At 36.4% G+C, this 14032-nt stretch overlaps 1 protein-coding gene across 1 annotated transcript in view; it reads left to right on the forward strand.

Moving 5' to 3' along the window:
• Positions 1-14032, forward strand: part of COL5A2 (collagen type V alpha 2 chain) — a gene marked incomplete at its 5' end in the record, with an annotated part of 65116 nt that overhangs the window by 23429 nt on the left and 27655 nt on the right. The window contains 14 exons of the mRNA XM_016214209.2: positions 486-530; positions 1012-1065; positions 3836-3880; positions 5019-5072; positions 7313-7411; positions 7730-7774; positions 7882-7980; positions 9604-9657; positions 9887-9994; positions 11035-11088; positions 11677-11775; positions 12962-13015; positions 13730-13828; positions 13937-13990. Of these exons, the coding sequence (XP_016069695.2) occupies positions 486-530; positions 1012-1065; positions 3836-3880; positions 5019-5072; positions 7313-7411; positions 7730-7774; positions 7882-7980; positions 9604-9657; positions 9887-9994; positions 11035-11088; positions 11677-11775; positions 12962-13015; positions 13730-13828; positions 13937-13990 (963 nt within the window). The remainder of the gene's footprint in view (positions 1-485; positions 531-1011; positions 1066-3835; positions 3881-5018; positions 5073-7312; positions 7412-7729; positions 7775-7881; positions 7981-9603; positions 9658-9886; positions 9995-11034; positions 11089-11676; positions 11776-12961; positions 13016-13729; positions 13829-13936; positions 13991-14032) is intronic.

Consider the following 14032-nt stretch of genomic DNA (forward strand, 5'->3'; position numbering starts at 1 on the left):
GTTTGTTTATGTTTCTAGAGAACATCAAGGAAGTACAGAGGACTTTTTAGTGGGAAGTATCACGAGATTCATATGTGCAAACACATTTAGCTTTAAAATTGTTATTTCTAAGCTTCCCATAATAGAACTTAAGGAAATATTAGTCAGTTTTAGCTTTGTAAAGTTTTACATGATCTAAAGTATTATCAGACATAGATAAATAATTACTTTTTTGATGCTAATTAATGTGACTGGGTATGATAGTTCCATTAATCTTGTTTAAATCCCCAATTTTATTTTAGATTTCTATAGAAATGAAATTTTTATTGCTTTTTGAGAAAAAAAATAATATAATAGACTTTTGTGGTAGGTCCTTCATTAAAAGTATGCCTTTCAAATGCCCATTTTGAAAATATGCATTTAGAATGATATACATGTGGAACAAAATGCTGTGAATATCAATTGTGGGTTTCTCATATTGTACTGTGATCTCATTTTTGCTTTAGGGTGAAGCTGGTCCTACTGGTCCAATGGGTGCCATGGGCCCTATGGTAGGTATCAGTTTAATTCTTTGTTATTTCTTTGCTTTTTAGATTATATTAAGAGAATGTTTAAATGAAACAAACAAAAAGACATGGAAAACATCTTTGCTGGTGAAATAATCTTGTTTACCAGCTGATAGGTAAGCACACTATAGCAATTGCATCCTTCAAATATAGTCTTCCTACATTTCATTATTTTTCTTAACTGTCAGTGTCTTTTTTTTTTTTTTTTTTTCCTGTACTTAGTAATCAAATCAGCATTCTTGTAGATTCAGCCCATTAAAACTAGATTAAGTGAAATCTATTTAGGTAAGAGGTAGTAGGTTATATATCTCCACAGGTAGAGAGTTTTTCAAACCTCAGATTGCCACAAGAAATACTATTGCTTGGTGGCCAATTATATTGAGTCTCATTTGTTTTAAGTAGTGTAATCAAATGCCCTAGAGTTTAAATAAGATGCTACAAGATATGTTTTTTCTCTTACCTACAGGGTCCAAGGGGAATGCCAGGAGAGAGAGGGAGACTTGGGCCACAGGGTGCTCCTGTAAGTATGTTTGTTTTAACTCTCTCAAGTGCTTTACTGAATATGCTTTTAAGGTGAGAATAACAATACTGGTTGCCTACTTTTCATTTTTTCTCTTTTTCTAGTGAAATAAATTTAGGTTTATGGAAAAGCTGCAAAGATAAGAGAGTTCCCTTGTACTCTCCACCTCGCTTCTCTTAATGTTAACATCTGACATAGCACATTACAGTTGTTACCTACTTATTTTAATACAGAAATTAAGAAAACAATGAAAACATATAGCAGCATGGAATATAATCCATGGAAAAACATAAATTTTGGAATAATAATATCATAATAATAGATAACATTTATCAAGCGCTTATTATACACTAATCACTTTCAAACATCTTTACTTTATGTTCATCACAATCTTAAAAGGTAGCTACTATGAATGTATCCTTTTAAAGAAATGAGTCTCCTGATCATCTGCCTTTGATCTATTTTAAATGTACAGATTGAAAAATACCCTTGCTGTCTGTCCATGTACCTCAAACCTAGGTGGGGGGCGTATTCTATTAATTCTCTTCACAGCTCTCTGAAGGTCAGGCTATACTTGCTAATATTTCAGATTTGCAATCCATTACATTGCACCCTCCTTGCTTTTGACAATTAAGGCCTCTATTATTTTGACCCATCATTACCATTAGTATTAGGAATCTCAGAGTCAATAGCATCCCCTACTGTTTACCCCACAGAAGACAACCACCTGTGAGCTTCTCAATGGTACCAAAGTCAGGGCCTTGGTTTGGGAGAAGTGAGATCCTATCACTAGGTCATTCCTTATCACTTTGGTAAACAGAGTGTCTTCTAGAAATGTAGAGAATATTGTGGAATACAGTCAGTTGTTGCCTTATCCAGTCTTACATAGTAGTCCAATCTAGTATTCACTTCTCTGTGCTTTCTTTTACCATCTGCCAAGGCAGTGACAGCATTTCTAACTCACTTAGTATGGGCCATTGCTCTTTTCAGGTTTGTAAGAACCATCTCCCATGTTAATACCATCTCCCAGGGTCTTTTTGAAGGAGTTTTTGTGTATCATGGAAGAGTGCTCCCATATCATTAAAATCCTCCAGCTTTATATTGTGTCCCTCTTGATCCAGCACCTTTAGGACCTAGTGCCATACATTCTCTTTTAGAACCTGCCTATACATGATATGTAGAATTTGTAGCTCCTTTTGGTGTATGGTCTCTTCCCTCTTTAATCAGAAACAGCACTTCCTCAATCCCATTTTGTGCCTTTATGCTAGTGATTGGTCTGGTGGCTGGAGGGGTAGGGGCAGGTGGTGGTGGTGGCATGTGTTGTCTGATAAAAGTAGAGGCTTTTGTAAGCAAGGAATAAGTATAAGCTGTTAATAGTGGGAATGGGCCCTTCTACAGGACCATGGGCTTCAGAGTATCAGAGATTTTGAAGTTCTTAAGATTTCTAATGCCAAAAACCAAGGTCCCAATCCTTTCAATCAAGGTCTCTCATCATAGCATAGGAGACTCTACTTGTTTTAGAATTCAACCTTCTCAAGAACTTTTAAACCTTTATCATTAAGTCTTGAGTTTGATCTTCAGTTCCCCACCCTCCTCTGGTTGTAGAAAATAACAATATTTTTCAATGCTGCCAGAGTCTTATATTGATGATTAATCACCATCAGCGCTTCATTTGCTGGACTCACTCAACAAGACCCACAAAATTCCATCAACTTTATAATTGCTCTTTTGCCTAAAACTTCTCAAATGCTTGAGCTATTGTACCCATAGCCCATTCCCTTACACTGGTGGCCTATCTCAGTTCACTACTGGAGGAAATATTTACTACTGCATCACCCTAGCATGCCAGGAGTGATCCATACCCCATCTATCACCAGTGAGGAATTCAGCTTAAAAACTCCATTTTAGAGTCTACCTTCTTTTTCTACTTCTGGCACTAGTGGTATTGAAGTCTTAAGTCTGGCTTCCCAGAAAATAGCAACAAAGCAGACTTGTGTACAGGAAATGTATTGGGGAGTGCTTCCAGATACTATACTTGTGATGAAATGAATAAAAAAAATGAGATTTGTCAGAGGGAGAAATTAAATAGTGTTAAAATTGCAACAGAGGCCCTGGTCCCCATAAGTCCTCAGCTCCGTGGGAGCTATGGAGTGGGGTGAGCTCTTCAGCTCTTGAATGGGTCAATCCTTGTACCACTGTGTTGACCATGGAAGGGGCATAACTTTGGGAGAGCTAACTTTTCTTTAGCTGAGGGCAATCTGTGGGACAACTGTGAGCCACCAGCTCATCACTTCGAGCAGTGATGGAATGATTACTTCAGTGCTGAAGAAGGATCTGGAAGACACTCACAGCTTTCACTACTACTTAATTTCCTCGTGTGTGCATGTGCGATTTATTTTTTTGTTTTTACCAGGAGCACGTTTCTCCTCTGAGTTAGTATGGCTGTTAAGAAGACTGAGGTGTTCAAAATTCCATTGTCTTTGAGCTAATTTGATAGAAAGTGGCATAGTCAAGTTAAAAGAATGATTTTCATCAGTTTCATTTCTTTCAATCTTGATTTTTTTTCTTTCTTATTGCTGTAAGGATAGATGTGTTTATTACTACCTCACCAGTGTTGTGTGAATGTGTATTTTTATTTTTATTAACCCAGTTAAGGTTTTTGTTAGTTAATTATAATATTTATTATTTAATTTGTAATATGGTAATTTTTATAAAGCAAATGAATTATGCACAAATAGAGTAGAATCTTTTCTCTTTTCCCCCTAATTAGGGGCAACGAGGTGCACACGGTATGCCTGGGAAACCTGGACCAATGGTGAGTTGGATCATTTTCATTTTCATTCATTCATTCATTCATTCATTCATTCATTCATTCATTCACTCATCTATTTTTACATTCATTAACATTTACAGGGCACCTACTGTATCCTAGTCATTTGGAATAAAAAGATGATAAGCACACAGTACTTATCCCTGAAAACGGACTTGCCTATCAAGGAAGCGAGACATAGCAGCGCATACTGCAGCATACTGCCATTGCTAACTGCTATAACACAGAATACAGCCTGAGGTTTTGGGAACATAGAGGAGAGAATACCTACACCTGTAGCTGGAGAAAGATGTCAAGGAAGACTTAAAGAAGAGCGTCTTTCAAGCTAAGTCTTGAAAGAGGAGTATATAAAATGAGCAAGTTTCATAGGATGGATAGATGAAAAAACATGATAAGCTCAGGGAACTACTGGGAGAGTAAATTGGATTTGAAAATTTTTGCCCTTTGATCTTTTCTTCCTTGTTACTCATAAAAAAAGGAAACAAAATGAGTATAGTTAGAAAGGGCTTTTTAAAACACAAAACTGATGGAGTTCAAAGCTGATGGTTCTTAGAAGAACCAGGATAACCTAGAATGGAATTCCTCCTACGCTCACATCCTTTAAATCTAGCCTTTAAATCATTCATTTAAACTCTATGCATGCCTTCCCAAATGTAGGATAGTGATAAATGCCTGCTTCTTATTAGTCTGAAAAAAAAAAAGCTCTAAAATATCCAGATGTTTCTTAAGTATCATTTTTATACGTACAGTCCTAGATTTTGGTACAAAACATAACTTTCAAAAAAGTGTCTTTATTAATTGGTTAACACAAAGAAAATACATCTCTTAAGAAGCAATTGTTTTAAATGATACGTGGTTGTTACTAACATAATCTTCTATTCTATGACTAGGAAATTCTATTATGTTTATTTAATACCAATGGACATTTCTTTTAGCACTATTTCATACCAATGTTGGAAGGTACTTATATTAACATTACATTATTATTTTTGTAATTTTAAAGTACTAACTGGGTTATTATGTTAAGTATCAAACTACAGAATTTTATCAAAGACTAAAAGATGACTTATTTAGATATTGATTAAAATACATGTCTGATCATTTTTCTGGTTTCTTTTAATAGGGTCCTCTTGGGATACCTGGCTCTTCTGGTTTTCCAGGAAATCCTGGGATGAAGGTAAAACATTAATATATTTAGCTCTTATTTACATGAATCTCAAGGTGGAGGTTGTTCTCAACTAAGGAAAGAGTCTAGGGTATTTCCATTATGGTAGGGGAAAAAATAAAGAAAATGTAAAAATGAGATTATTATGTAATATGTAATTAAAAGAGAATTACTTATAATCGTACAAATGTAATATCAAAGAATCCATTGCATTAGAACTCTAACACCAGACAGTTGTAACAGCTGCAAAGAATAATAGTTAAATCTGAACTGGAACTCTGTTCTTGGATACAGTGCCTGGCAGTAATAAATAGCAGAACGTTCTAAACAATAGGAGGCTAAAATAAATCAGAGGATGTCAAAAGGCTGCTCTCTCATACAGTGCTGGCTTTCACTCCTGCCCTCCTCCCAGCTCCCCCACTCCTGTCTTTCACTCCTGACCATTTAAAGGAATGGCCTGAGAGGCTTTTTGGCACTCCACATGGGAATGGATTAAAGTATCCTGCTGGGATGATTTATATTTGTAGTGGATCACATTTGTTCTTTCCCTCAATACTTGGGATAATAAATTCAAGGATTACAGTAGGAGATTAAGACTCTATTAGCTAAATTAGTGAATAAATTCAGAATACTACTTTCAAAAATTTAAACAATACATTTGATTACCACTCACACCCAGTTTCCCACTGGCAATAATTTTCTTCATCTTGAAAAAGGGATTTACCCACAAGATTCTGCTGTACAAAAATGACTGTGGCCATGGCCATCACCTCACTTCTCTAAATATTGTTTTCTCATGGAATTTTGTCAAAGAGCAAGTGAGATAATCTATGCAAACCCTTAGCATAGTGCTCGATGCAGAGGATGCCCTCAAAATAGGTCACTGCTTCTTGTTAGTAGTGCTACTCATATTGGACTTGAACTTTGAAACAAACCAAAAAAACAGAAGTCTGTACTGATATTTCAAATACTCTTTGAAATGTGAGCATCATCAAGTCAAATTGTTCTTCACGCTCTCTCTAATTCCATTTTTAAGCTCTGTGCCACAGGGATGTGGCTGCTTTAAAATGATGTCCTAAATCTTTTCACTAACCAGTCCCTTCTTTCCCTGAGAGAGAACTCACTCAACTCAGGCAGGTGGGACCTTCTTCCGTTCCCCTCTGTATCTGTTCTGCTCCCTGCAGTCCTACTCCTGCTCCCACTGGCTCTGGCCATGGAGGCCCAATGTCCCTAAGTACCCTGGTAAAAATATTCAAAATCCCCTCCTTCTTCCCGTAAGACCATCCACCCTCAAACTGAGCTCTGGCTAGAGAATTAAGGAAAGGATACTCACAATGTCCAGCACTATGACTTAGCAGAAAGTGGCTTCTCCTCTCCTTAGACATCTAGTTAAGACTTCACTAGCAATCACAATTTATACAATAGCTCACTAGATACTTTCCTCTCCTCCTAGGTTTTGCTAGTACTGGCTGTTGGCTACTGAAAACTGCTTAATAAAGCCAGACACCTAGCAAAACTGTTTCTCCTATAAACTGTTTCCTTCTCTTACCACTATCCCCAGCATAAAATTCCTGGGTTTTTGTTTTTGGTCAGAGTTCTACAATACCTGTAAGGTTCTCCCAGGGTCTTGATCTCTGGATGAAGAATAAACTTCCACATCCATTTTATTGCATTTCAGTGAAGGGTAATAAGGATTGAATAGGGATTTAATATGCTTTATTGATACTAAATGAGCTCCTTAAGGTTTAGGATTTTAGTTCTAAAATTTAAGGCCAGGTCCCTCTAGGATTAGGTGTACATAGGTACATAATTTGTTGGATAAAATACAGAAACCCAGTTAAGTTTGAATTTCAGTTAAATAAAGAATACATTTTAGTATAAATACATCCCAAATATTTCATGGGACAAACTTATACTAAAATTAGTTGTTGTTTATCTGAATTAAAACTTAAGTACACATCTTGTATTTTATTTACTCTCTGGACCACACTCTCTGGTTGCAATAAGGGTAGCTATCAGGTTGCCTTGATCACTTTGCTCTGCTCTTAATGATGCAGGCACCATTACACCTGAAATGGTGGAAAAGTGAGACAATTCCTAGGTTAGGCACAAATCCCCTTTAACCCAGTTTGTGCTCTTGACCCCTTTAGATGATTGGGTGTAAAATGTAAAACTCCAAATAAGTAATCTACTTTGAATCATTCCATGTTTATATTTTTCATAAATTAACATTTCCCTTTGCACTCCTCTAGGGAGAAGCAGGTCCCACTGGAGCACGAGGCCCTGAAGGTCCTCAGGGACAAAGAGGTGAAACTGGGCCACCAGGTCCAGTTGGTTCTCAAGGCCTTCCTGTAAGTCTCTAGTATATTTAAGAAATATCAGAGAAAGCTGAACATGGTTTATAACATCAGAACAAAGGCCATCTTTTTAATATATTCTGTTTGATTTTTGAGTGAGTGTTTATAGCTCATGAGAAAATCACATTTCTCTTGTAAACTGTGCAAATTTTGTCTATTTTATGGAAAACATCATAAAAGTGATTCTTTATGATAAAAAGGTAATTGATATATTTTTTTGTAATTTTATTCTGCCTCCTTTTGGAAGATAGGTAGACATCTGAGAATAGCACCTTAGATATGGCTTAATATAAGCTTTCATGTATCTTTTAGGGTGCAATGGGAACTGATGGTACTCCTGGCGCCAAAGGCCCAACGGTAAGCAACTAGGCTACATAAAGGTCAAATGAACACAGTGCTTTGGACATTGGCCACAGACTTCTAATCGGCTCTCTGCTCATTGTGTCACTCTTGCTTTCTGATAGGGCTCTGCAGGTCCCTCTGGCCCTCCTGGCTTGGCAGGGCCCCCTGGATCTCAAGGACCTCAGGGTAGCACTGGACTTCCAGGAATTCGAGGCCAACCGGTAACGTCCTTTAAAACAACTGTTATCCACTAGTATAACTGAACTAAGATCCCCAAGAGAAATAACATTTAATGAGATGCAATTGAAAGGTAGATAATGTAACTTATCTGAATGAGGCAAATGAAGATAGGAATCTTTATAAAGTAAAAGCAAATGTTAACATGCAGTTTTGATGTTTAAATTCAAAGTGGAACATTATTGTCGTGTTCTTTTACTTAAAATAGTAAGGTCATAGCTTCATGGTTCACCTCGTAGAATTTCATGAGCAGTTGAATAATAAACATTATAGAAACATTAGCACGCCAGTGTGGGGAAATGTGGAGGTTTAATGGGGATTTATAATGATGTTTTGACTAAAAATGGATTCAACAGCTGTTTTTGAGAATTATTCCTTTTTTAATTTTATTTTTTTTTTAAATTTATTGGAGTGACATTGGTTAATACAATTATATAGGTTTCAGGTGAACAGTTTTATAATACACCACCTGTACATTGTATTGTGTGTGCACCACTCTTCCCATCACCATTTATCCCCCTTTACCCCCTCCTATCTTCCTCAGCCCCCTTTCCCTCTGGTAATCACCACACTGCTGTCTGTGTCTGTGAGTCGTTGTTTTTTGCCTAATCCCTTCACCTTTTTCACCCAGCCCCTCAACTCCCCTCCCCTCTGACAGTTGTCAGTCCTCTGTATCTATGAGTCTGTTTCTATTTTGTTTGTTAATTTTGTTTATTAGATTCCTCATATAAGTGAGATCATATGGTACTTGAGTAGAGATTTCAGCATATTGTTATATTTAATGAGTTTCCATATTTTGTAGAAATTATTTTCTAGGAAAAACATTATGATGAACCCATAAGAAATAAACAGATTGAAAACTTGTGCTTACATATGTTTTAGCTTGATATATAAAAATTAAAACTTTTTTTCTAGTACTACTTAAAACAAATATTTTGGACTCTGTTTTAAGTAGTTTGGTTATGCTGATAAATTCTTCAGTGCTAGTGATGGATTTATTAAAACGTGTGTTGCTGATATTTCACATTTCATTTTTATTATGTTCTCAATTTGGCAATCTGGTTCCTAGCACTTAAGCTGCAATTGGTATTTGAAGACCCACATACAGAAAACCCTGAACAGAGCAAAACCCTAAAACCCTTTGGAGTCATAGATGAAATGCCCTATTTGAAGTTGTTAAACTCTAAATAGATAGAACGTAAATATAAAATTATTTTGATTCTGATGATCAAGTCTATTTTCTAAAATAAACCCTAAGTAGGTTTTCTGTAAAAGTTGTCAATGTTTAGTTAAAATTTTAATTGTCAAATTGGAATAATTTGATAACTAAATAATTATAATTAGTCTAGTTTGCATAATAAAATCATTATTAAAAAATAAATCTTGTGAAGGCTACTGTAAAACAAACTGCTACCAAATTATATTGAATTTATAAAAATTCACACACATTCTGTAAGATCTTCAAAATTTAAAAGTGATTACATCGTGCTCTTATTCAGTACTGACAGCTCCAGACAGTTCTAAAGGCCCACTTACTGTAGTTGATTAAAGCAGGTGGGACTGGCTAAATATCCTGGTTCTTACAACTAAAGACATTTTTATTTCAGGGTGACCCAGGAGTTCCAGGTTTCAAAGGAGAAGCTGGCCCAAAAGGGGAACCAGTAAGGCTTCATTTTTATAAATGATAAGAAGAATATATATATTGTCTAGAAGTAGCTCAAAATGCTTAAGTGTTTAAAATAGTAACTATGAGAATTATAATCCCCTTGGATGGGAATAGCCTAACTATTTAATATAGTTAAAATTTATGACAGACTTTATTAAATGAATCTTTGGTATATAACTCACTTGTTGAATGGCTTTTTCTAGTAACCATTCTGTTTTTAATAGGGGCCACATGGTATTCAGGGTCCAATAGGCCCACCTGGTGAAGAAGGCAAAAGAGGTCCCCGAGGTGATCCAGGAACAGTTGGTCCTCCAGGGCCAGTGGGAGAAAGGGTAACATTTGAATAATAATATAAGTTCTTATAGTTATAGGGGAATAAGCTTGGGGATAGTAAGGAAAACCAGAGCAGTTAAGAGAAATGCTTGCAGGTGCAGTGCACAGTTCAGTATGGTAATCTGTGAATTAAAGGGACCAACTAATCATTGTTTATTCATTCATTCAAGTAATCAATTCAACTAATATTGACTGAACAATTGCACTATGCCAATTTGTTATATTGGTGCTTGGGATACATCAGTGAACAAGCAGGCTATGGTCCTGGCCCTCATGTGGGCGCTAGTAAACAATAGTTTAGTATAGTGGGGAGGGTAGTAATAAACAAGTCAATAGGGAAATAAAAATATAATTACAGATTTTAATAAATGCCATATACACTTAGGAAATAACAGGGTGATGTGGTAAAGAGTAACTTTGAGTATATGACTGTAGTATGACATTAGATTAGGTGGTTAGGAAACAGGATTCTCTGAGAAGATGGCCTTTTAGCTGAGATTTGAAGATGAGAATGAGCTAGCAGAACTTGGGAGGAAGAACATTTTTCAGCAGAGAAAACAGCAAAAGCAAAGTGGGGAGGCCAGAAAGGGCTTGGTGATTTTAAAGTTTAGGAGAGGTTGCTGTGACCAGAGTACAATGAAACAGGCCTGAAAGGAACAACAATGATATCACCTTATATTTGTATAGAACTTCAGAGAATGCAAAGGGCTTCACTTACAAGACATCATTGACATTTTGATTGTGGTAGATGGTGCCATTCCTTTGTCTCTCAAATCCATATGTCAGTTTATGTTTGACTTTACAATGAATTGTTAGAATACTTCTTGATTTGCATAACTTTGGCTCGGTACTTATATATTCTTTTAAAATTTAAGATTTATTTCTGTATAGTCAGGTTTTTTTCTTATGCATCTCTATTGCCATATTGGCTCCATCACAGTTTCTAAAACCTTGCAGTACTTAAAATAAAAATTATCCAATCATTATGTATTACAAAAACAGCAACAACTATTAAGAATCAAATTTTGGTCATTTTTAGGGTGCTCCTGGCAATCGTGGTTTTCCAGGCTCTGATGGTCTACCTGGACCAAAGGTGAGCTTACTTCATCAATGTTCACACTTGTGGTGCTCCAAAAGATACCATTGTCTAGTGTTGTGATTTGGCCGTGGCCCATGTGGGTCCAGATCCAGAAGAGTTTTTGACACAGATGTCAGGCCTAATGCCAAATCCCTCTTGTGCAACATCTGCATTGTAGAGGTCTAGGGGGGTTGAGGGTGACGATGGTTGGAAGTATATGGGAGTTTGTTTTCAGACTAGTCAGGGAAATTCCTGAGAAGAAAAGGTCACAGACCTTTTCTTTAGTTGACATGTAATTTTTTTTTTATCTAGAAATTTAGACTCTTTCAAAATTCTGTTTCTTCCCCCCATATCTAAATTATTAGAGTGAGTCTCTAAACACAGCTTTTATTAGATAATGATGAAAAACCACTATTCTACAAGGAATCCAAATTAGGAAAAAATGTGAAGTGACATTGTTTGCAAAGAGGTCTTTGTAACTACTATGACAAACTATTTGTATGTTATGTTAATTATTTGATTTGTAAAATAAGAATTTTATATATGCTTACTTTTATTTCCCTGTACTCTTTTTCTGACATGTTCTGCTTTGCTTTGGAACAGGGGGCTCAAGGAGAGAGAGGTCCTGTAGGGTCTTCAGGACCTAAAGGAGGTCAGGGGGATCCAGGACGTCCGGGTGAACCAGGACTTCCAGGTGCTCGGGTAAGAACACAGCAAGTTTTTGGTACATAAACCCAGGAGATATGCTCCTGAGAATTCATTGAAGGGTTTTTTGGTGTGGTTTTTTTTCTTCTTTCATTTTTAAAATTTAGCTCACTTTCACAACTTAAAACATTTCTTTTTTTCTTTTTTTTTATGGTTTTGACCTGATTCATTATTTTTTAAATACTGGTTTGTTATTTTTATCATGTATAGAAAACACAATAATTTCTAGTCTTCCTTTTTCAAAGGGATATGCATTAATAATTTTACTACTTTACATGAAAAAAAGTCCTGTTTGTCAATTTTTATATTTTTTACTTGATAATAAATAACTTGTTTCCCTTGACGGAGAGAATTTCTGATAAATTTCATTTTAACAAAGTATCATTTGAACATTTATTTCAACTTTGAAATTGCCCTTATATACAGTTGTCAATAGTGCCCCTTAAAGAGAAAGGGATTATACAAAAAGTTGGATGAAAAGATACATTTGACTCAACCTAAATTCTTCATCTTGAACCCAGCATTATATCTATGAGTAAAAGTCTGCTATAGCCCTTTCTCCTTCTACATGAGAAACTGGCACTGAGTTCATCTTTGCTTAGATGCTCTTCCCTGAATATCTGCTAAAGGTGGAATGCCAGCTGAATGGCCAGTCAGCACTGCTTATAGCAAAAATGACTCCTGGTTTTAGACTGCGTTTGGACCGGGAGGGCCATGAATGAATTACAAAAACATGGTGGGAGCATGGCTTTGGCTTTCCTGATTTTGGGTGACTTGACCCTGGGCATTCACTTCACTGGGGCCAGTATACTGTCAGAGGTCCTGCTACAAATGGTGGCTGCCTGAGATGGCTAAGCCACGGTGGATCCCAGACCCACCATGTAGACTCACTCTCGCACATCTGGCCTGTCCATTTCGGGGTGCCCCTGGAGACTGTGTTGTGAGGACTTTCCCACAGAAGAGTCCCACCTGGTGCTGCCACGTTGGCCTGCTGTGTTGTCTGTCCTGCATCCTTCTGAGGCCAGCTGGGTGAGGCCCTTGATGGTCCTGTGAGTTTGTCTAGAAGAACCTAAGGTTGCTGAGAGTGGCTGTTGCAAAGTGGAACCTCATCCTCTGAATACAATGATAATTTTATTTTTAGGATCTTCAATTGCTACAAACTGACAGTTACTTTAATTTTCAGGGTCTGACAGGAAATCCTGGTGTTCAGGGTCCTGAAGGAAAACTTGGACCTTTGGTAAGTAGTTTAAACCAACGTCCATGACCATTAATATTTTTCAATAGACATGCAACTTACTTGAGGTTAATGTTTTTGATCATGTGGATGCTGATCATGGTTATATATTTAAAAGGTCTTGCCCCTTGAAAGCAAATAGTTAGGATCTGCATAGTTTCAAATTGACCAAAAATTGATCACATTTTATTGAAATAAATATTTGAGGTTAAAATTTCTTCCCTGACATCGTCAGTGAAAAAGTTGAAACGATGTATTTTTAATATTGATGAAATTTGTCTATTAGCAACATTCTTATTTCTTGATGTTCCTTCCAATTTGATACATTTAAAAGATAAGTAGGTATAAATTTTGATGTCTTATATATTCTGGGCCACTCTCTTATACTGCAAATGTGAAATAGAGGCCCTGAGTTTTCATTACCACAAACCAAGGTAAAAAAAGAAGGGAAAAAGATTCATATGAGAATGTAAGGAGACTTGAAGATGAGGCTTGTGTATAGAGTAAGAATAAAATCTCTGTTCTAAATTGTCAAAATACTTCAACAGTTTTTGGGTTTTTTTAGATACTCAACTGTTTTAATTTACTAGGATAAAAATGTCAGATAACTTAAAACATATTAAGTTTTATAGTAAGCAAAGGCAAATAACAATTTGGGTAATGTGATATTTGGAAAGAACCTGTATAAAACTTACATGGCTCCTGTCAATTTTGTAGGGTGCTCCAGGGGAGGATGGCCGACCAGGTCCTCCAGGCTCCATAGGAATCCGAGGACAGCCTGGGACTATGGGGCTTCCAGGCCCCAAAGGTAGCAGTGTGAGTACAGTGCACAATATGTTTATCATCTCATCATAATTCTCACCTGGAACAGGCATGTTTTTAACAAATTGATTGAAATTTAAAGTTGTTCTATTTATTCTTTAGGGTGATCCTGGAAAACCTGGAGAAGCAGGAAATGCTGGTGTCCCTGGACAGAGGGTAACTATATACATTTTCTGCTAAAGAAAAAAAATAAAATCC

The sequence above is a fragment of the Miniopterus natalensis genome, chromosome 8 (assembly GCF_054644295.1).
Source record: "Miniopterus natalensis isolate mMinNat1 chromosome 8, mMinNat1.hap1, whole genome shotgun sequence".
Lineage (NCBI taxonomy): Eukaryota > Metazoa > Chordata > Mammalia > Chiroptera > Miniopteridae > Miniopterus > Miniopterus natalensis.